Below are 24,296 nucleotides of genomic sequence, written 5' to 3' on the forward strand. Positions count from 1 at the left end.
TAGTTTTCAGTTTCTCACGCATATGGTGTTTGTCCTGGTTTCAGCTGGGACAGTTACTTTTCTTCCTAGTAGCTGGTACAGTGCAGTGTTTTGGATTTAGGATGAGAATAATGTTGATAACACACTGATGGTTCAGTTGTTGCTGAACAGGACTTACACTTAAGTCAAGGACTTTCCAGCTTACACCATCCCACCAGTGAGTAGGCCAGGGGAGCACAGAAGTTGGGAGGGACATAGCCAGGACAGCTGATCCCAACTGCCCAAGGGACGTCCCATGCCTATGACATCATGCTTAATGTATAAACTAGGGGGAAAGCTGGCTGGAGGCTGCTGCTGGGCATTGCTTGTTGGGTGGTGAGCAATTGCATTGTGCACCACTTGTTTTGTTTATTTTATTTTTTTTTCCTTTTCTGCCCTATTAAACTGCTTTTATCTCAACCCATGAATTCTACTTTTTTTCTTTTCCCAATGCTCTCCTCCATCCCACTGTGGAGGGAGAGAGTGAGCAAAGAGTTGTGTGGTGCTTAGTTGTTGGCTGGGGTTAAACCCTGACAGTCCTTTTGGCACCCAACGTGGGGCATGGAGGGTTGAGATATAGACAGGTCTGACTAGAGTGTGTTAAAACAAGTTTTGTTCTAAGCATTCATTGTATTAGTTTAACAGTCTCTGGTCACAATGTTGATTTATTTGGTCTCAGAGTTGTTTTGCTTGTCCTCAGGGTTGCATTGCATAACACCTTACTTGCGATGTGTGTTCTCTCTGGTGCTGCTTGTCACCTCTGGGGGCTGGGTTAAAGTTATCACTTTGCTGTACTGTGTAACGCTGGTTTATGATATGGTAAAATTGCTGGTTGTGAGACTGATCTGGTGTTTGTCCTCAGTATTGCCATCATCTCTGAACTTTGGGAACCAGCTCTTGGAAATTAGTTACAGTGTTCTTTAGGCCATTGTAGTTAAGATACATGAGAAACTACCCCTTTTCAAATTCTTTCCTTACCACGCTCACTTTACAGAAGCCCCAGGGGAATTTTTGTACCTTTTTCCAGAAGCAGTTGTATGGTGGGTTGTCTTCTGTTAAGCTATAGGAAAAGAAGTCCTATAAGGCCTCTTCTTCTGCAACAAAGATCACAACTTAAAGATATAGTGTTTAACTTTTTAATGAAATTTTTGGAAGTCAACTTTTATAAAACACATTCTTACTTGTATTCATTTGTATTAACAGCCAGAAATCTTATTTTGACAAACATAAGATGCATCTAATTTGACTTCCAGAGTAGACCTTAAACTGTGCTTGGTGTATGTATACATGCTTCAGTAAACCTAATTATCTGTCACAGAAACTTTGTGGACATGATCGGAAAATAACCAAGCTCCTTCAACTCCCCTTGCCCCCCCACTTTTTAAAAGGGATGCTGTAGCATAAGGAAAGTGGGTGAGATGTCACCTGCAGGGCTTTGGTCCTTCTCCAGGAACACAGCAGAAGTCTCAGCAGCAAGGCTGATCCACTGCTGTGCTCCAGATGAATAGCATCTCTTACACACTGTCCTCCGCTTGATGTGAGAACATGCTGCTTATTATCCTGGTACATTCATCCTCTTGATAGGAAACTTCTTAGGGAACAGTTGCTACTTTTCCTGGCATGAATTAACTTGTTGGTGAGGAGAAATACTTTCAGTTTTAGGGATATTGAGGCGGTATCTTCCATTTTAGAAAGCGGGTAAAAGTTCCTCATGTATCACCATTTCAGGTTTGATACTTACATTCCTCTTCTCTTTGCTTTCATGTCCTGATCATTACTATAATTAGTATTGTATTTTCCTTCTGGTTCTAAGCAAAGATACTATTAATGGCAGAGAGTGGATACAGATAATCTTATAGTATTCTGATCTATCTTCAGGAGAAGCAGAAAGCCAACTACAGAGTTTAATTGTCTTAAGTAATTTCACTGTTTCATGCTATAGAATAAAATATACACTGCTAAAAAAGATTGATCCCTACTGCATTAGCTTGTAAGTGTTTATCGGAACCTGGAAATGTCTTTGGTTTTCTTTGGAGAATAGTTGCAGAACTATGGAGAAAGTTCTACAGTTGCTTGAAAAGCTTCAGGTGGAATAAAATTTATCCTGCTGTTATAGATACGTGGCATTTAGAAGTTGCTGTATTTGAAATGTGTTTGTATTTCTCTAGTCATACTTTTGGAGAGATACTGGAGATAAATCTGCTCTGTCAGAAATTAGCTTCCTATTCGTCTGAAGGAAAAAATGGGGAAATGCATGCGGTTTTGGTTTTTCTGTTTGGCTTGAAGACATAAAGCTTCAAAGATGTTCTACTAATCTGCTTCTTATGTGTACCCAAATAACCGTAAATCAGAAACAGACCTGGGGAGGAGTTAAATTCTGGTTTCAGAGGCTGCTTTAAATCAATTTTTTATTTTTATTTTCTTTTTGTGATTGGATTTCAAACTTTAGTATTTTTTCAGTGTAGCTCCTAATTTGCAGTTTTCTAGTTTCATAATAGAACAATCAAAGTGAAGTATGTCTTGTGTCGTTCTTCTGCATGAGTAATCACCAGTGCTATAAAGTTCAATCAACAACACACACTAGACCTGTGCCATTTGAGCACAAAGAGTAATTTGTAAGAATACTAGATTGTCATCCTCTCTCCTGGAGCTGATGCGGGGTAAGATGACATATTATCACTCTGTCTTTCAGCTGGTTATTAACATGGGAGAAGCGATCAGGCAGGGAAATTAATTATAATTGAAGTTTTGGAGATTGATGTGTTTTTAGTGGCATAGTTCTTGGTCTTTGTTTTCCATGTATATCAGCCTGATTTTCCTTTCTTTTTTTTTTTCTCCTGTATCTCCTTCAACTTGTACTTACAGTCTCATCATTTATTCTGCAGCACAGAAGGTGAAATTGTATGGAGGATTTGAAAGATGCTCGAAGTGGTGTGTTTATCTCCAGTCTCAGAACAGGCTAACAGCTTTGCTTCAAGTTAGATAGTAGAGGTTGAAAAAGTTGAAATAAAGCTGCGGCCTGCACATACAAGTATTTAATATCCTTACCTATAGGTAGTACTGTTGGGTCAGCTGGACAAGAATTTCTGCAAATCTGACCCTTACCTCCTGTACAGGAGTTTATACTCCTATGAAATACTTGCTATGAATATCTGATATCATTCCTCTTGAAGTCATTTAAGACTTCTTAGTAAGTGCTTGCTATTTAGTATTATTTTTTAACATAGTCTGATAAAAAGGGCTGTGTAAATTCATACATATCAGGATGGGCCCTCTTTGGGATCTAGCTAAATAGTAGTATCAAGAAAGAGATGTCAAAGAAGGAGAAGTAATAAGATGGTAAAAAGACATAATTGTCACCTGGCCTTCGTATCCTGCTTTGAATTTCAGTTTTTTATCAAAAACCTTAAGTGTTATCTGCACTGTATCAGTTTGAAGTTGATAGGCACAAGAGTAGAAAAGGGATTGGTGATTTTGCTTGGGGTTTTTTTTGTTTGGGGTTTGTGTTTTTTTTTTTTTTTTGTTGCTGTCTCAGTACAGACAAAAGGCACTGAGTCTCTTCTCAAATGTAGAAACGAGAATCCTTAAAGCTCAGTCTGTTTTAATTGGATACAGCTATTGCCATGCAGACAGATTTACACTTCTGATGAGAAACCTTTTTGTCTACCTGTCATTTTTTTCATGAATTAATTATTTAGACTTGTTTTAATTAAACTGTGTTTCTGCCTTCCCCCCCCCCAAAATCTGAGCATCAGCATCCACCTCTGATGGAAAACCTGAATTGTTCTTTGTATTCTAGGAAATGAAAAATATCATAAACTGCATAAAATCATCAAAGACTTCCTTAAAATTTGATAGTTGGGTAATCAATAGTTTCTTCTTAATTATTTAGCAACCTCCTACTGAAGGACAGAATCAAATTGAGGTTGCATAGTTCAGAAAACTGATTTGAAATCCACAGAAATACGAATATAGCGTCAGCTTAGGGGTTTTATATATAACTATGGCATTGCTCAAAACAGCAGTTTATTTTTGTGTGCATGAATATATATAATATGCATATATTTTGTGTGTGTGTATATATATATGTAGTATGATAAGGACCACCAAACACATTTGCATGTGTTTCTGAATACTTCTCATTCTTAAATAACTTCCTAGAGCTTGAACCACTCCTCTGGCATAGCTTTGTCCTGCCCTTGTTCTTTCTGACCAGCTATGGGTTTCTTGTGTGTGCTGCATCTGTGGCACCTATGTATTTCTACCCTGATACTTTCCCAAAGAACAGTAAAAGTTGTCTCAATTCACTCTCATTTTAGTTATATTTCTTCTGTATAATCACTTCTGGTTAACTGAATGGGCTTAGGTAGATAATTGAATTTTCAGACATCTCGTCAAATTTGTTTAAAATTCCATTGATTAGAATCCTTTTTATTTCCCCCAAACATAAACTAAGGTGCTTAATGTTGTTAGGTGGAAGCTATGATAGTAGCTGGTTTGAATATCTGTGTTTTCCAAAGAAAAGTGAGACAGTCACTGAAATGTGACAGTCAAAGGGATTAACTTAATTTCTTCTCCTATGGTTTTCATTTAGGATTGGTGTGTGGAAAACTTTTGCCTTGAACATTGTTGCTGAAGTGTTGGCATTTTCTTACAGCAATCAAGTCTGTTTCTAAAGCTGAATACTTATTTGCTCGACATTAAATATGTGGACAAATAGTAAAATGATATCTACTTTTATACTGGCCATTCTAAATTTCCTTGTGTAATATCACACCCTAATTTTTTATTCAACTGTTGATTTACATTAGACTGTATAATTTCTCTGCCTTTCAATGTACCATAGTATAGAAAATCTAAATTAAACAATTGTATTTCTGACTATGAGATAATCTGTTTCTCTGATGTGTTTATGTGACCTCTTATATGGAACTCTGCTGTTCAGGTATTATTTAATGTGTAAGGTTTTCTATCATCTTCATGACACAGATAAAGCTTATTATGACACATTGTATGTTTGTTTCCATTGAAAGTGGCTTTTATCTATTTTGAGAAAACAACCGTATTTTTTTATTCTTTTTATCAACAGAGAAAATGAGGTGCTAAAAGTGCAACTTAAGAAATATGTAGGAGCTGTCCAGATGCTCAGAAGAGAAGGTCAAACAGTGGAAGGTAAGGATAAAATAAAGGATAAAAGAAAATAATCCATGCACAAGGCTTGTTTTTCTGTATGCTACTATTGAAACAGTGTTTATTGGAGGCATAGGAATAGTAACCAAATAATGGAAGTGACTCCTGGTTGTGTATAAAAACTGACAATGAAAGACTAACCAGTGGGCAGGCATGTCTCTGGTTTTCCTGATTGATCCTGGAATGGATCTCTGTAGATAACCAACCACCCTGTCCTGTGCAAAGCATTGTCCGTAACCAACACTTCAGCCATGCAAACCAATCCTAGTGCATCTGGGGACACACATGGTTCACACTTCCACATGCTACCTGGTGTGACATCAGCCTTCCTCCTGTTGGAAAACATCAGCATCTGAAAAGATGAGGGTTCTGTTCCCATGAGAACTGTCCCTGACACATCTCTGAGTGGGCTATTTGCTGGTTTGTGAACAATTTGTAATGCAGATTGAGATCAAACAATAAGAATATTATGTGCTGGCACACTATTAAATTACTGCTGAGTAGAAACAATCAAGAAGTCTTGCCTTTCCTTGGTGAGTCTTTGCGAAAACAAATGAAATCATTTACATGGAAGCAGGATTAGCAAGAGATAATTAGAAATGCTATTCATCTCTTCAAACTATGGTAGAGTAGTATCTTCCTATAGTGAAAATAACATCTTTGATACCTTTTCCTTTTGAGAAAATACTGATGTAACTTTTTGTACTTATTTTTACAGAGCATTTTCTGGTAGATGAGGTGGTCTTAGCTTTTTCTGGGAAGTTTCTTATTTAAACAAGTAATCTGTCACTTAATGTGATATTAGAACATGAGAATAATTTGAGAGGAAAAATTAGTATCTATATTATTCTGTTAGTGTTGTTTTGGAGATAAGTATTTGCAGACTGTTTGAAGTAGACGTAATAGACCAGACATTTTGCTTTGTTTGCTAAGTTGCTCTGACTCTAATGAGCAGATTTTATATCTGAAAGATGACTAGTTATCAGCAGTGTTACTGGTTTTCTTCAGTGGTCAGTGCGACAGAAGTGTCTATGACAGAATGAATTGGAGTCTTGATTCTGAATCATCTTCTGGTGGACCTGTATTTCTGCTGCCTGTAGAAGGTGTTTTGAGAGGAGGTGGCTTTTCAGAAAGTGGCACCATCTGTCTTTTTATTCATTTCTCTCCTAATTATTAATATTGTGGCCGTATAAGTGGCTGTATGAATTAATACCACATTGGTTCTGCTCTTAAGGGCTAGTCACTATACTTATTTGTAGTTTAAAAACTTCATTCATCCTTAAAAGGCTTTTTGTTAGTGAGAACACATGTATTTACTTCCGACTTTGCTGGAGTGTAGTGATTCAGATTAAGAATTATTCACGAAAACCATCGCTTAAGCTTCTTATAATAGCAGAAATTATCCTTCATTACATACTGACAGTTTGCATGATGAGTGTAATTATAGGGAAAGAAAAAAAGTATTCCTAGGCTGGCTATATTCTGCCATGTTAAAATTATGCAAATCAGTGAGTGATAAGAATAGAAACAGAGTAGGATGGTCAGATTTTACAGATGAAAAAGGGGGAAGGAACAGTACCAACATTTCTAAAAATGAATACATGTATGCTTTATGGTCAAAGGCTATTGAATCAATTCATAGTGACTTTCTGTAATATTTATCATTGGTGACCAGAATAAATTGCAGCTGCATGCACTATTTGTAATAATTTTTCTTATATCCTAACTTCACACATTGTATTTTTAGAAAACTATTTTTTTCCCCTTAGCTGACATGAGAGATTTATCTGAATTTTTAGTAGTACTTGGGCCTCTGACTCAAAAAAGTACTTAAGCACATAAACAATTTCTGAGAACTGATATATTTAGATGCACTTCAAAAAGGGAGAGTGAAACAAAAGAAAGTCTTTTCTTTTACCAGATTTATAGACACTATTGCACCCATGATTTACATAGATAATTTCCAGTATCTCATCATAGGCATTCATATTTTTCAGATGTGAGCCTTCACAATTAAGAATATTTGTATTATTAGAAAGAGCTATTTGTATTTTTTAGCACATTTATCATTGTGTAACTTAAGGCAAATTATTGATTTCCAATTATGGTATAACTTAAAAATGACAGTAACAACTTAAATAATTTGGTTTGTAATTAACTGAAATGCCTAAAAGGATAATGGAGTTTTTTTACAAGACCTGTTTTTATTATTGTGGTCTGAGGTTGTGGTGATTTTGGGAAGGAAATAGGATGAAGAAACTACGGTTTTCTCTACGTTTGTCAATTTAGGCTAAAATTCTTGTTGGTTTCCTATGTATTAATTTACACACTCCTAGGTTAAGGTTCTTGTAACTTGCTTTGCATGTCAGAGTTCTGATCTGTTTGAACTTGGAAAACTCCCATTGTCCCCTTTTGATGAAATGTTAGGAGACAGTCGTCATCAGGGAGGCATAAACTGTTGCATACAACTAATTTCACTGCTGCCCTCTGTTACGATGAGGAATTTCAGTGATGATTAATCTTCTGCCAAATGGTATCAAACTAAAAGGCTTAAATGTATGTGGATTTTAGAATGCTATTAGACTTTCTGTGAAACTATTTTGAAAGAGTCCAAATAAATTGAGCTTCTGCTGTTGTTTTTATGACTATAGAGAAGAATCTTCATTTGCTACAATAATCAGATCAGATGCTATTGAGTGTGGCTTTTAAATAGTTTCCTAAAATAATACATGAAATGCAGCATAATACTTTGCCTTGCAGTGACTTAAAAAAGCAAATGCGATTATAAATAAGTTGCCCAAGAGTCAGAACTGTGTCGAGTTCAGAATATCAGACCAGCTTTCAAATGAGTGATCACTGCCATAGACTAAGCAGTTTGATATTGTATTTAAATATTAAATAAATGAGCATCCTGCTTTCGCAGCCATCAGCAGGAGTTGGATGTGGACCATTTTCCAAACCTGCTTAGATATAATAACATTACACATATGAAAACGCTGATCTTAGAAGTTTCTGGCTAACAAGCAAGATTTACAGGAAATAGGTCTGAAAATAGCTTTCAAAATTCACTTCATAAAAAAATAAAGTTCTGAACATATATATATATATATACACTTCTTGAAGCAATAATCAGTTCCCAGGCTCAAGAGTATTTAGTCAGCTGAATTATGGTGTCTTGTATCTACCTTATAGTGGTCGTATATATAGTTTAGCTATTGAGAAATGATGAAGGCATTTGTTAAACCTCTCTTTTATTAGAGCTTGTTTACTTTAGAAGTGCTAACTTGTTTTTGTAGAAATTCATGATCTGTGAGAAAAAGTTGAGTTGGACTTCGTGTAACTTGGAGGAGACATGCTTAGAATAGGTCTTAAAGTGATCATGAAATACATAAATGATAGCTAGGAACAGGAATAGGATGAACTGTAGTTTTCATTTCACTTCAGGTAAGAAAAGGAGTAATGGGCTTAGGTGGCAGGTGAAGGAATTTTGATTAACTATCAAGGAAACCTTTCTGAGAAGAATACTTAAATTTAAATAGAGTGTGCAGGGAAGCATGAAATCTCCATTATTGGAGGTTTCTAGGAATAAATCTGACAACTGTCAAGAATGAAAGAGCTGCAGCTGATTCTGCTTCATGCAAAACCATTAAATTCCCAGCCCTCTTTTCTGTAATTTCTGTTATGTGTAAATAGTCTGTACACATAGTATGAAATGATATTTTGGAAAAAAGTAGAAAAAAGACATAAAAGAGAAGCTTAGTCTTAGTTTTTCAAGGCTTTGGGTAGGAATTGCAGTTACTACCTACACTTATTAGATAGCTGTAGTCACAGAACAGCCAAATGCTTTTAGTTTGCATTTTTTTTTCCCTGTAGAGAGTACCTGTCTAAATATTGCTCACAAGAAAGCTCCCTGCAGCATTTGTATTTTAGTACTTGTGATACTGTTTAATATTACATACTATTTTGATACTTCTAACAGCTGGTTTTTAGAACTATTACTTGTAGACAGGTTGTCCTAGATGTTTATGTAATTTAACATGGTATCTCTTTGTTTTAGTTCTGCCCAGCATTTGGAGTACTGATGGTGAATTTCCTATGCCAGAGCAAAAGCAAGTAGAAAACAATGAGGAACTAGCCAGCTCTTATGAAAGAAAATTGATTGAGGTAAAGTTTGTACTGCACAAATTCTGTGAAATCATAATTGTAACATGACATTTCTCTCTCCCTTCCCCCCCTATTAGCCTGGGGTTTTTTGTTTTGTTTTTTTGGTTCTTTTTTAGAAAAAGAAAGGTTTAATTTTCAGTCTCGTGTGGTTAAAATACAAATGTGTTAATTCAACTTCAAAGCAGATTTAAAGCGATTCAGATAATTAAAAATACTTTTCCTAAGAAGAGTACACATTATACTTCAATATTAAAATGAGGGTTTTAATAAATAGGTTCCTTAAGGTTGTAACTGGTGATAGTGAAGCTAAAAGCAGGTTTGAGGTGTTGTATAAGTTACAGTACATAATTACAGGCATTGCTGTTGTGTCAGTTGAGCTTTAAAATGAGGACATTCTGAAATCTGTAGCTTTTTCTGTGCTTTCATAATGGTTTCTGATTGCCAAACTGTGTTTCATTTTTGTATTGCTTTACCATATAGCTTATTGAATGCTGCAGTATGGAAATGGTGATGGAAGCTACTAGTTCTGTGGATATGACCATGTTAGGAAAAGTTCCTAAAGCAAGATTCACTTCTAAGACTAGTGTAAAATTCATTAAAGAAAAAAAATAAAAGGAAAAAAGATTAGGGTTTCATCCTAAATTTAAATACAGATGATTTTCCAGACAAAAGTAATGAAATTTAATATCTAATACCCATATCTCCTATTAAATATTAAATGAACATTTTTATAAAAAGTAAAACAATTCTCTTTCTCTTGCCCAAAATACTCTGAAATGGGATACTCATATTAACTGATTAACATGAAGATGACTAAAAATGCAGGTCATGCATCAAAGAGATTAATACAATTCTTCTAAAACATTTATACTTGGTTATCCTTTTCTCATAGGACCATGTGAAACTAATTCTCTCCCTAATGCATACCTTTGGTTGGGTTCTTCTGACTCCTTTCCTCTGTTCTGTACCTATCAAAAGAATATCTTAATTAAGACCACAGGTAAAATCTCTTTCAGCTTTAAAAGCATCCTCCTTAGTTCTACTAAGTGTGTTTTGCATGTTCAGGAATTTGTTGCTAACACTTCTGAGTTTGGGGCAGACAGTGTTAGCAGCAGCTCTGATAGCGCAGCAGGGGATGTAACCACTGGAAAACCTGGTTGCAAATCTGAGGAGGTCTGCATCTGAGTCTCACTTCCTACTGTGTGGAAGAGGAGGTCTGCATCTGAATCTCACTTCCTACTGTGTAACAATGTCTTCACATACTTGAAGTGTAGGATGTAACCCCTGTAATAATCCAGGTGTATTCGCCAAGTCATTACTCCTTTTCTGTCCATAAACAAAAGATATGAAGTCTTATTTTCAAAGGATAACCTGTGTTGTGTTCCAAGTTTAGGACGAGGATATAAACCACTCTTGAATGTTGTTCTGGCAGTCCCACTCAGCTAGAATGGGGTCTGAAACATGTTCTGACTTCAGCAGTTTGGTAACTGTTATTTCGTCCCCAGCAGACTATTTTAACTGAGGACAAAGATTCCCTTGAATTTCTTGGTAGCTGATCAGGACCTTGAAGTCTCTCCGCAGAGAAATGACTAGCTGTCAAGAGATTAAAAAGAGTGGTTCTGCTGAGTAATTAGAGATTTTGGGTTTCTGTTTTTCCATTGAAAATTATTCTTAATAATATATTGAAGGAATTTTCAGTTTCTTACCATCTTTGTAAAAGTTTGTATTTTTCGAAGTTCTTAACTCACAATCGGTAAATCAGTTGATTTAACCAAGTAGATAAAGAAAAGACAAAAATTCTGAAGGATTAAAGAAACTTCAAGAAACTTTTCACTGAACATTATGCTTAAAACAGTAGTAGAGAAATTTTTGTAACAATTCTGCATAATCTTTTTAATGTTTTATTTCCTTAGAAATAGTGGTGAAACATCTATGTAGTTATCACAGTTTCTTCTAAACCCCAAATCTGAAGCTTTTTGGGATACCTCTAGCAATTCCTGTATGTTTTCCATTGTCATATGCTGTGGGACTAGAATGCTATTTTATTTTAGAAGAGAAATTAGGTTGATTTATACAACTCTCAAGCCATGAATAATAAAGTGTGCTTAAAATCATCATGGCTGTAGGCCAGTGATGAAGTAGTAAACGTCTCATTAGAGAGAACATCAACTTTCTTTGCAGTTTCAGCTTTGGTAATTTTGTACTCTCTTTATAAGAGTAATTTTAGTGGTGGACTTTAACCAGCATTTCCTCAAAGTTAAATCGTAGGTTATGTTCATGATGTACTAAATGGTATTATGGGAGAGCTCTGTTAAAGACTCAGTAAATGGCATTGAATTTTTGGTTTTCTGGCACAGACTATTCCTGTCAGACTAGTGAATGAGGAGACTGGCTCCTCTGCTGGAGTTAACAAGCTTTTCATGTACTGAAACTTGTATCACACTATATTAATCCCTTATTGAATGCCCCATCCCTGGCAGTGTTGGATGGGGCCTAGAGCAACTCGGTCTAGTGGAAGGTGTCCCTGCCTGTGGCAGGGGATTGGAAGTGGGTGATCTTCATGTCCTTTCTGACTCAAACCCGTCTGTGATTCTGTTCCTCTGCAGAAACACTGATTCTTACAGGAATGTTGGAGACAAACCAAACAGTTAAATAATCCTTTCCAACTCTCCAAGGTTTTTCTTGTAGAAACAAGAAACATCTCTACATAAGTTAACTAGGAATTGCTCAGGTTTTAAAGTAAAGTTCCACAGAAACCTGCAGTTTGCCTTTTAATGAACTTGAAAAGATCTGTGTACCTTTTCCGAAAGCTCACAGACGTAACTCTTTATGTGGTAAGCGTACTGCTGTATTTTTATGCCTGACAAATTGATCTCTGAGCAGTTGGTATGTGAGGCTGGGAAACTGTTTTTCTGTTGTGGGAGGTGCATTTGTTGATCATGTGAACTCAAGATATGAATCACTTTGTCCTGTGAAAGGTAATTTTGGCTGTTAAGCCAGGCTTTCACCATTCTGAAGAGTTTCACTTTGTGAATTTTCATGCCTTCTGTTCTCTCTTGTCAAACAAGGAATTTGTCAACCAGTTGCATCCTGAGGCCTCAAAAGCATACTACTGATTATTTTTACTCAAACTGCCTTCTAGATTTTGAACTTTAATCTCAGTTTCATTTCAAAGTGCTCAAACGACTTTAAGCTATGATGAGGGATTTTTTTTTGAGTCAGCAAAAAATACACGAGAACAAAATCTAGCATGTGTCATTGTAGTTGGGTAGATGGCTTTTAAATGCTTTTAAATGTGACCTTTCAATGAGTCTTTTTTTTAAGGGCTAATTGTGCTCAGATTTATTTTTACTAAGATATTTTTTAGTCATATGCTACCAGATAATTAAAGAAAGTTTCTAAATATTGGAGGATTTTCAAATGTGAGAATTTGGTTTTGCTCATAAAGCAGTACATGAGTTTTGTTTGGTTTTTTTGTTACAAAATCTCAATAGTAAGCTCCTTGGACAGGGAAGGGATGGATCTTAAGTCACTAGAAGCTTTGCCAGAAAGTCTCAGCATCTTTGTAGAATTGTCTCTTAGTTTAGCGTAACAGGTAACAATATAGTGTAATGAATTTCTTTACTATGTCCTGAATTAAGATCTTGAAGTGGGGAAGTTTGATGATATAGCAGTTTTGGTAATATCTGCATACCATGCATGATCTTGTGATCACTGCTGAAGACTTCCATATTGTAGAAGTCTAGATGCATCAAACACCAAAGTGCATCTTAAAGGATGGCAACAACTGCTGGATGTGTTCCCTAACTGTGTTATCATGATTTAAAGGAAAAAGGAAGGTTAGAAGCTTAGGAACAGAGGCATCAGTGACAGCAAATTAATATCTGTGGAATAGTGAAACCACAGATCGATGTGACTTCAAGCAGCCCTCTCCCAAGATGGACTGCTGGAGCCCAGAAGTGTGTCTGATGGGGTAGGAAGTCTTTTATTATTGCAGTCTCAACATGGCATATGAGGGACAACAAGGAGAAAACTGTGATGAGGAAGAAAAGAAATTTCTATTATGCTTTTGTAGTTCCACAATCATTAATAAATGCTGGATTTGTCACTGTCAAGTCAGCTGAGCTCACCAGTTGGTTTGGATTAGGCATGGAACCACAACTGCATTTGTGTAGCTAAAACATGCAATATAAAACTTGTGCCATTGTGGTTGGATATGAGCGAGTTATGGGAGGACAGTTAATACCTGGTCTAGTGTCAAGCCTGCTAGGTACACATCAGTCTGTCAGTATTTCCTTGAAAAACAAAAAAAACCATAGTGATTTACATTAGATAATGTTTTGTGGTCTGTGAAATGACTTTTTTTTTGAGTCCATGATTTTTAGTATCCGATAATTATATCGATTTAGTTCCAGGTGGTGGTCTCTTGGAGGCAGGCTATGGAATGCTTATCAGATGTAGTCTCCTGATTGTAACTGTGCCTCTGTACTAAATTGCTTATGTCAGATAATCCTTGTGGATACTGGTTGTACGTTCCAAGTATTTTGTGTTAGCTCATGAAGATAATCCTAGTAGAGGGATAATGAATTGCAATTCAGAAGAGCTGTCTCAGCATAGTAGATGAGGTGAAACCTTTCTCTCAATGTGAAATGAGAAGTTAAAAGGATCTCGGGGAAGATAATTGTGGTTTAGATCTGTTGTCTTAGGCTTTGGCTTTTGCTGTGAGGATACATATAACGATGCAGCCGCTAGAGACATATTTTTTTTTATTCCTCTTACTAACACTTAATTTATCCCTCTTATTAAACTCATTATCCTCTGTATCTGATTTTGGTTTTGCTGACTTTCATTTTTCTCTGCCAGGCACAGCTCTTGCCAGAGGAGTGTTTTTCTTGTCCAGTGTGTTAGTGCTCTTTGGTATGTCAGGATTAATCTCAGTAAACGCTGGTTAGTACCGTACATGGTACGGTACAAGGACTGTAATATGTACTTCAACTAGTGTGCAAAATTCCCCATGTGCTTTGAGTTGAAAGCTACAGCTTATTTTCTTCTTGCTGGTTTTGATGAATTGTGACTTGTGCTTACCTTCTATAGCTATAGTACAAACAAACCCCAAACAAACCAAAATCCACATCACAAAGTGAAAAAAGACCCCAAACCGTAAGAACCAAAACCAGTCCTATTCTTGAATGGATCTTTCAGTCTGCCTTGAACCAAATAACTTGCTTGCAGATAGAGATACCCAGAATACAAAATGAAAGTTTTGAAAAAGAATGCAATGCCCAAGCATTTTCTGGGTGTATCAATCGATTTGTGTGAACTGTTTGCCATTTTGAGACTTACTGGTTTTTACTTGTAGCAAAATGGAATTATTACTTTTTAGTAGGATACCTGCTCTTTTTTGAAGACCTTTGGCTTTATTTCTGTTGGGGAAAAGTGTAGAAGAATGTTGATTTTTGAAAATGGCATCAACAGCTTAGACCTCTGCTGTGGAGCATGAAGTGGTATTAACCTATGTCATTGCCTGGAGACTGCTCTTGGCTGTGGTGCTGCAGGGCAGGATAGCTGCAGTGATAGCTGCCAGGCAGCGCGACCAGACTTAGTTTTTCTTTGACAACAGGTCTTTAGAGTTCTGTTAGGGTGCAGTTTCAATATTTTATGCTAGCCTCAATGCAACTTCATGCTAAGGATTTGGGCTCTTACTCAGGTTTCATGATAGGACCAAGACCAAATCTGAATTATCATCTCGCCAAGGGAAACTTAGCTCAATTGTGCGTTAATTGTGTGCTTTAAACATACTGTCATGGAGAAAAACAACTGTGAAGAAGATTGTAGTCCCAGTAGGGAAAATTATTGCTTAAGCTTCAGTGTGGAATGAATAAAGGAAGGTGTGATTACATAAAATGTAACTGAAAGGATTTAATTATAAGTAGACCTCTTTATTGTTTTTAGCAGACCTTGATGCAGGAAAAATTAAAGGAACCTAAATTAGTATTGTTATTCAAAAGTATATCTCACCACTCCTTTTGGCTTGCTGGGACGATAATGCTTTTTTTTTTGACAAGAAAAATTACTAATAATAATTGACAAATTACTAATAAAACTGATTTTCACAAGTAACATAACCTGCCAATTTATCCATCTGATAATGTATAACAGTGATTTGCTGTTTTATTTGCTGTTAAGTTCTCTTTTTATTATTTAACTTTGCTAGGGAGACTTATAAATTTTCGTATTACTTCCAGTGTTTTGAGAGAGCTGTTGAATTTACATATTAATTGAGTCTGCAAGTAGAAAGTTATTTCAAGGACATCCAAATTAGAGACAAGACAGTCAGGTATTACAACAGAGAGTTGGATTTTGTTCTGGTAATTGAGACAGGCACTGCAAAAATCCAACATAATATCAAATATGGGAACTATATTCCATTCATAAATATGTGTATTGCTTTTGATCACCAATCACCCAACTGTCAGCACAAGGGTTTTTCTCTGTGGTTTTGCAACTGGTAGCATCCTGCATCTTTATGTAGGTGAAATACAGAGAAGTTCTGCCTCCCAGCCCAGGCTCTCTGTGATTAACAGTGTCCTGCCAGTATAAACCAGAATCAGAGAGGGGCTTATGATATTTCTAAATATTACACCAGTTGCTTTGAATTGGCATGAGTGGCTAAGCTAGTATGGAAAACAATCTAACCAGGGTTAGTGGTATTGTATTATTACTTTCTCTAGTAAAGTTGGCAGTTTTGTTTGGTGCATAGATGTTTGTAATGTATGAAGCAAAAGTACTTGCTAAGTAGCACCTACTATGGTAGTTGTAATGCAGAATTTCATGTGCATTTAGATATCTTTTGTTTTGGCAAAATGAGCTTACTAGTTACTAACAAGTGTTTCAAGTCAGGAACCTTTTTTATTAATGCTGATGCTGAATTAACAATTGAGAAACGAACACATAGTGGATCATGAATTGATAATGTGGAAATCCTGATGTTCTGATTTTTATCAGGACTCGTCAGTGAAGAGTCTAATTACAAGACTGGGAAGTTAGTTTTTCTTATGGGATTAAGTGCAACAGAAATGCTTGATAAGAAAAAAACAAAACAACCCCAGACCAGTAAATTAAAGCTGATTTAGTACTCTTAATGATAATAACAGTAATAGTGATGATGATTATAAGAAAAAGTGCTTTTGATTGTTGAAACTATATTATTTGAAATGAAACTTTCATTCAATTTTATAGTATAATTATTCTGATAGTAGTAGCTAAAAATCCTGCTGAACGCATATTTTAAGTTTCTTTTAGCCTTGCTCCCTTTTTCTACTGGTTTCCCCATCACGTTCTCTTGATGAAATGATATTACTGCTATTATTTAGATGTTTGCTATTTGGGAACTTTTGTCCTTTTGGAGCTCTTCCACCTTAAGCTGTAAGTTTACATTTTACTTCTGTGTAAGAAAAATTCAAGAGCCAATACCATCTTTAACCTTGATTTGAGCTGTATCGTTTCTTGGTTCTCTTGGCAGGGAACCAAGTTAAACATAGTTTGCTCTACATACCAGTTTACAAATGGGTATGCTTTTCATCCTTGTCATTCATCCAGCCTTGTTCACTCTCATAAATACCCTGCATCACTTGGTGCTTTCTTGACGCTTTGACTCGAAAATGGAGAGCACAGATATAGACTGACTTCATGTTCAAAGAGGCCACACTAATTGCCTGTGCACAACAATTTGAGCCACTTGAGCGTAACTGGGGTTATTTTTGTTCCTTTGACCCCTCACTGATTTGCCTGGGATGGGTGCACTTCTAGCTCCAGTCCTATTAAAACTCCAAGTAAGGGTGCAGAATATGACTAATGAATTATTGACAAAGTTTAATGTAGTTTGTGCATTCTGCATTATTCCCAGTTCAAAATATCGTGATTAGTTTGTAACTGTTGAGTGCTGTGTTTAATTGTGAATTAAACTGAGAACAAAAGTTGAGAGGTGTTTTATTAGAATCAGTTGCTGAGGGATGTCTTTTGATAGGAAAAAAAAATTGGACAGAGTTGCATTTTTGTCCTATTGAATTCAGTATCAAAACCTACATTTCAAGGCATGAGTCGAAATTATTCTAACAGTGTCTGTTCTTAATGGTCAGTTCAAACTAATGTATTAGCAATGAGATGCAGTACCTAGAGAGCATTGTAAAATAAAAAATATACATAAAAGTTGATACATGTGTAAGAAATTATAGTGTGGGTTTTGTTGGTGGGTTCCCCCCCCCGCTCCCCTCCCAGTTTAGAACACAATTATCTCCTGGCTTTGTTTTCCAGGTAGCTGAAATGCATGGGGAGCTGATTGAATTCAATGAGAGGCTGCACCGGGCTCTGATGGCTAAAGAAGCTCTTGTGTCCCAGATGAGACAAGAACTAATTGATTTGAGAGGGCCGGTAGGTGTTTGCTTATTACAATGTAGAACATCACTCTGGAATGAGCTCAAACCCATTACTTGTGATGAAACAAAATATATAGTGGCTTCTAAGACCTAACAGCTAATAACACATCTGTCAAGAACACCTTACTTGGTATTTTGATAGTGTTTGATTCTCTTCAGCAGAGTTGAATGTAAAGTAGATATATTCAGACAATAAAATTGTTTTCTACCAGCTATTGCTTCACTTGAGCTTTTTCTGTTAAAAGATTGTGTTGAAATTCACGAGCAGGAAAGAAACAGGAGTCATCAAGAATTTTCCTAATAGTTGCCCATCTTCTGAAGGAGGTGTATTTTGATAGTTTCTGCGCATGTGATTACATGCGATTGCTCCTTACTTTTTTGTTTGCACTGGAAGCAGTCATGCCTGTTTTATCATAACATTTCTGTAAAGTGGCTTATAGTTCTGTGTGCATTATGAAGCAGGATTTCACCTATAATTTTCAGCCTTTTAGATGGAAACAATCATATTGTGTTAAGTGATGACAAATGATAAATGGCATATGTATTATAGCTGTATTTTCTTAATCAGAGATTTTGGACTGTATGTCCATGTTCAGAGATCTTGTTTGTAATCATGTATCTCCATATCCTAACCCAGTAGGTAGATATTGATACCATATTTTAATATGTCATATACTGAGAGAAAACTAATTCCTAAAACCTTTTAAGAAGTGGAAGTGTTACCATATTTTTAAGGACTACCTAAATGCTGGTGGTTGTTATTTGCTGATGTCCAAAATGAAACAGAATTTAATACAGTCCTAGAAATTATTGCATTACCCTAATAAGTGGATATATTTTAATTCTGTATAAGTAAACAAAACTTTGTGCTGATAGTCTGCCTGTTACTTAGTAGATTTTAATTAGAACTTTCAAAGTTGATCAGGTGTGTAACCACCAGAAACTGTGAGATATGAATATTTGATCATCCTTTGACTTGTTGAAGATATCAGCCAAGGGCTTAATATTTATTATTAAAATAGCATATAATTTAGTTTGTTATAAAAAGAGCTTAAATGATTCTTCACTGTCTTCTCTTTTCCTTTTAATGCTGATAATCAATTTTAATGGTTATAATGTATAACTGAATTGTCACAATGATCTTTCCAAATTTCTAGTTACTGGGTTTCAGAACTTCTGCAACAAACAGAGGAATGTTAAAACAAAAAGTATGTGCTTTCAAGAGTATGAGGAAGTACATAGATGTGATGGCTCAATCACTGTATTTTGCATTACAATGAAGGACACTTCAATGAACATCTCAAAATCAGTAACCAGTCTGTTTCCACATAAGCACTGGAACTCCTTAATGTCGTCCTTTTTCTTATTTCCAAAATCCACACTCTGGTTTTGAGGTGTTTATGCAAAACTTTTACTGAAGTTAATTAAAATAATGGTATGTATCTGGTGGTAGGATTTGCCTACCACCAGTTCAGATACAGGCAAAGAGAGGGTGCAGGTTGTAGGCAAGACCAAAGAATGTGTGTTCTCTGGCACAAGAGCCCTGGGAAGCCAGGCTGTGTGCTGGGCTATGAGCAGACAACAGCTGATGGTGGTAATTGTGAGGCAGGTCCTTCCCGCCTCACTCCTCCAGAAAAGGACAGTGGAGGTGTTCAGCATTCTGTATGTATACCCGGGAGCTGACTTGGCTCTGCACAGTTATTTGCCTTTGCCTGGCAGGAATAACTTATTTTTTTGCTGATCTTGTCAAGGCAAAATTCAGTTCTGTCTTGTGTATTGGGAGGTCTTGAGGTGGTCTGTCAGGACATCTGAGGAGCAGATTTTCTTTAGTTCCTTTTGAAATTTTATATTACTTTGCAATTAATAAATGTGTTTTGTATATGTAATATGTCTATATTCTGCTTTACAATAAGCAGTAATATATATTGAAGTTTCTTAGGCAGGAAATAACCTGAAACCCAGTAATATGCCTGTAACATACATTATAGAGACATATTGAACCAATATTTAATTTAGAACTTGTCTCTGGAAGTTCACAATTTTATCCTTTTTTTTTTTTCCTCTCCATCAAAACACACTATTCTCAGTTATACTTTACATTTTATGGTATTTAAAAAAGAGAAGATATCTTTTTTTGTGTAACTAGCTTTAATTAAGGTAAAAAGCTATTGCTGTTTCAGTTCTAACTGTTCTTTCAATTTTGTTTTTTCACAACTGCTACTTTTGACTCTGCAGGTTTTAGTCCATCATTGCCATCTTTAAAAACTTTTGTAGCTATAGAATGTTTTTTAAGAACACAGCTAAAGTTAAAATGATTGTGTGTCTTTTTCTGAATGGAAGTTGGTTGTGAAACAAAGTAATCACTAGGTTTTATATGCTTCATCTCTTCCCATAAATTATTTATACACAGAATGTACTTTGTTTTAGCATACTTTGCTTCTGAAGGCATCTAATAATGACGCTTTTTTTCTGGGTTTCCTATACCTTTCAAAATTATATGCTTTTACAAACCCCAATTTGTTTCTTTCCGAAACTATAGCAAAATCTAATACGAAGAACTCACAAGGGTGATATGTTTATAGTCCTGTTTCACAACTGTTGTTTTTTTTTTTTAATTTTTTCTCAGTAACAGTTTTTATTGGCATTTAAAAAAAATGGAATGTTGAATTGTAATTCCCTTATAATATTATGTTTTCTTAATAGAAAGCATAACAACCAGTGTGTTGGAATTATTTCTGTTTTGTAAATATAGGTCCCTGGAGATTTGAGTCAAACATCTGAAGATCAGAGTCTGTCAGATTTTGAGATGTAAGTTTCATAATACACACATTTTTCTCTTCGTACTGTCTTTATGGGAAAGAAGAATAAGCAAAGGCAATAATTTTCTTTTCCTGTAATATTTCCAGTAACTGAATTCTCAGCTGTGGTGTTCCATTGTTAAAAAGTATGGAGAGCTGCACAGTCCATGCTCTAGTGTAGTTTTTAATGATGTTGAATATAAGGAGTTTAGATTTATGAAGATGTTGTTGGAGAACTCCATACTAATGAATTGAGCTTTTTGTGGATGAGGAGGTGAAAATGTAGCTAATGTCTTCGAATCGTAGAAATTTGAAGGTGAAGAGTGGATGGAAATGGCTACTCTATAACTCTGCAGCACTCTTTAATGAACTCAGGTTTTTTCGTTAAGTTTTGTGGACCACATGGAATTATTTCATTGCTTTTTTTCAGCTATGTTATAGCTATGATACAGCAGGTGTAAAAAGTTCGGGCAGGACTACAATTTTCCTGATACTCCGTGGGAATAATTTGAAATGTTAAGTTGCTTTGTTGATCACTGATCATTATCTAAGTCACTGGAGGTAGTTGCTTTCCAAATCTTATCCATAGATATGATTCCCTATTATAATTTTTTTTCTCTTCTTCTCAGATCAAACCGTGCTCTTATTAATGTTTGGATTCCCTCAGTCTTTCTGCGTGGCAAAGCTGCTAATGCATTCCATGTGTATCAGGTAAGTGACACACCTTAATGCAGATTCTGTGTAAAAGTTTCTGACTGAAATGTCACATTTTAGTAAGTTTCAAGATCTCACTGTAATTTCATTAGAGATCAGGTAATGAACAGCAGCAGTAACTTCATATATATTCATCCATAGGATTGTGTTGATTATCCAAATAGCGTGTTCTGAGTGTTGGCTTTTAATAGTGTAATACTTTCAAAGCATGCTAACAAGATGACTGCATTGGCTGGGGCGTACAACATTTCAATATTAATCAGTAATGCCTTATTCAGTATGTATGTACATACAGGGGACTCTTCATCAGGGACTGTAGCAATAGGAGAAGGGGTAATGGGTTTAAACTTAACCAGGGGAAGTTCAGGTTAGATCTTAGGCAGAAGTTCTTCCCTGTGAGGGTGGTGAGGCACTGGAACAGATTGCCCAAAGAAGGGGTAAGTGCTCCATCCCTGGCAGTGTTCAAGGCCAGGCTGGACAGAGCCTTGGGCAACGTGGTCTAGGGTGAGGTGGCCCTGCCCATGGCAGGGGGCTGGAACTAGATGATCTTAAGGTCCTTTCCAACCCAAACCATTCTGTGATTCTCTATCCATGACCAGAAACCTTGCTTGACAGACAAGATGGATGTGGCTTACTATAGCAGCTCCCTCAAAAACATTTTGAGTGGTTCAACAAGCCTTCATTATGTGTCACTGGACATGTTCATAGTGTGTTCTGCTTCAGCTAGGTCTGCATTTAGGGCTCTGCACTCTAACCTACCTTATAGTTGAAGCATTTAAATCTTAGACTGTTCCTTGATTCCTGGTTCTCAGTTTCAGAACAATTATTCCCTCCTTGGATAGAATGGAAGGGCAAATTTTAAACACTCTTCAATGTGCTGTCCCAGGCTGTTAGTATTTCTTTATTTGTGGATTATTAGCAGCTGCAAAATTTTCCCACTTATGTTTCAGCCACATGTGCTTAGCTCTGAACAAGATTTCTGAAGCCTTTTAACAGTCCTCTCACTCTGAATGGTGATTTGTGTGCAGTTTTCTCTGGAATCAATGTTGCTGCCTGTGTGGATGAGCAGCAAAGGATAATATTAGGTCATCTATCATGTACTATTTAAAAAGCTTTGAGTTCTAAAAGTTCAGTCTTGCCTCAAGCATTTTTACATGTAGACTGTTGATCAAGCAAAATCTGAGATGGGATGTACCACAGAATTTCTTCTTTGTGTTTTTTTCGTCTTTTTTTCTCATGAAGTTGTATAGAAATTTTGAATTTCTGGCAGATAACTACAAAATAAGACAATTGCAGAAAAATATTTGGTATCTGAAGGATGAGGTCTTATGTTTCCAACAGTATGACACTTGAATTTCTGCATTCTCTGATTATTACTTTTTTTTATTTTAAGTTATATCTCCAGGTACAGATTAAAATGAAGTCACCCAGTGAATATGCCTTTAATTTTTAAGTACATTTCTGACTCTTTAGGCTAGGCACACTTGTTAAAGATGGTGAGAAATGAAATGTAACAGTCCTGTCTCTGCAGTGTTAATTGTGTGTCTGTTTAATATTACTGATACCTGCTGTTGTGTGAAAGGTAGGAGGGGGGAAGATGACCCAAGAGTTGAGCTTGTCTTTTCCTGATATAGAATCATAGAATCATAGAATCGTAAGGGTTGGAAAGGACCTTAAGATCATCTAGTTCCAACCCCCCTGCCATGGGCAGGGACACCTTGCCCTAAACCACGTGGCTCAAGGCTCTGTCCAACCTGGCCTTGAACACCGCCAGGGATGGAGCATCCACAACCTCCCTGGGCAACCCATTCCAGTGCTTCACCACCCTCACTGTAAAGAACTTCTTCCTTATATCTAATCTAAACTTCCTCTGTTTAAGTTTGAACCCATTACCCCTTGTCCTACCACTACAGTCCCTAAGGAAGAGTCCCTCCCCAGCATCCTTGTAGACCCCCTTCAGATACTGGAAGGCTGCTATGAGGTCTCCATGCAGCCTTCTCTTCTTCAGGCTGAACAGCCCCAACTTTCTCAGCCTGTCTTCATACGGGAGGTGCTCCAGCCCTCTTATCATCCTCGTGGCCCTCCTCTGGACTTGCTCCAACAGCTCCATGTCCTTTTTATGTTGAGGACACCAGAACTGTACGCAGTACTCCAAGTGGGGTCTCACAAGAGCAGAGTAGAGGGGCAGGATCACCTCCTTCGACCTGCTGGTCACGCTTCTTTTGATGCAGCCCAGGATGCGGTTGGCTTTCTGGGCTGCAAGCGGACACTGCCGGCTCATGTTAAGCTTCTCGTCAACCAACACCCCCAAGTCCTTTTCTGCAGGGCTGCTCTGAATCTCTTCTCTGCCCAGCCTGTAGCAGTGCCTGGGGTTGCCCCAACCCAGGTGTAGGACCTTGCACTTGCCTTGGTTAAACTTCATAAGGTTGGCATCGGCCCACCTCACAAGTGTGTCAAGGTCCTTCTGGATGGCACCCCTTCCCTCCAGCATATCAACCGAACCACACAGCTTGGTGTCGTCGGCAAACTTGCTGAGGGTGCACTCAATCCCACTGTCCATGTCACCGACAAAGATGTTGAACAGGACCGGTCCCAACACCGATCCCTGAGGGACACCACTCGTTACTGGTTTCCAACTGGACATCGAGCCATTTACCACAACTCTTTGCGTGCGGCCATCGAGCCAGTTTTTTATCCACCGAGTGGTCCATCTATCAAATTGATGTCTCTCCAATTTAGAGACAAGGATGTCATGTGGGACAGTGTCGAACGCTTTGCACAAGTCCAGGTAGATGACATCAACTGCTCTGCCGCTGTCCATCAGTTCCGTGGCTCCATCATAGAAGGCCACCAAATTGGTCAGGCAGGATTTCCCCTTAGTGAAGCCATGTTGGCTGTCACCAACCACCTCGTTGTTTTTCATGTGCCTTAGCATGTTTTCCAGGAGAAACTGTTCCAAGATTTTGCCAGGCACAGA

General features: G+C 36.9%; 1 protein-coding gene across 7 annotated transcripts in view; it reads left to right on the plus strand.

Annotated features, from left to right (window-relative positions):
* SNX29 (sorting nexin 29) overlaps window positions 1–24,296 on the plus strand; it is a 128,247-nt gene that overhangs the window by 32,351 nt on the left and 71,600 nt on the right. For 6 of the 7 annotated variants that reach the window (XR_003990809.1, XM_030481410.1, XM_030481409.1 and 3 more), the window contains 5 exons: window positions 5,108–5,190; window positions 9,266–9,372; window positions 17,686–17,802; window positions 20,560–20,615; window positions 21,235–21,316. Coding sequence is in view for 6 of the 7 variants with exons in the window: in XM_030481410.1 (XP_030337270.1) it covers window positions 5,108–5,190; window positions 9,266–9,372; window positions 17,686–17,802; window positions 20,560–20,615; window positions 21,235–21,316 (445 nt within the window). In the remaining variant the exon portion in view is untranslated. Of the gene's footprint in view, window positions 1–5,107; window positions 5,191–9,265; window positions 9,373–17,685; window positions 17,803–18,964; window positions 19,714–20,559; window positions 20,616–21,234; window positions 21,317–24,296 lie in introns of those variants that run through there. The other variant, XM_030481414.1, reaches the window with a different exon arrangement.

The sequence above is a fragment of the Strigops habroptila genome, chromosome 4 (assembly GCF_004027225.2).
Source record: "Strigops habroptila isolate Jane chromosome 4, bStrHab1.2.pri, whole genome shotgun sequence".
Lineage (NCBI taxonomy): Eukaryota > Metazoa > Chordata > Aves > Psittaciformes > Psittacidae > Strigops > Strigops habroptila.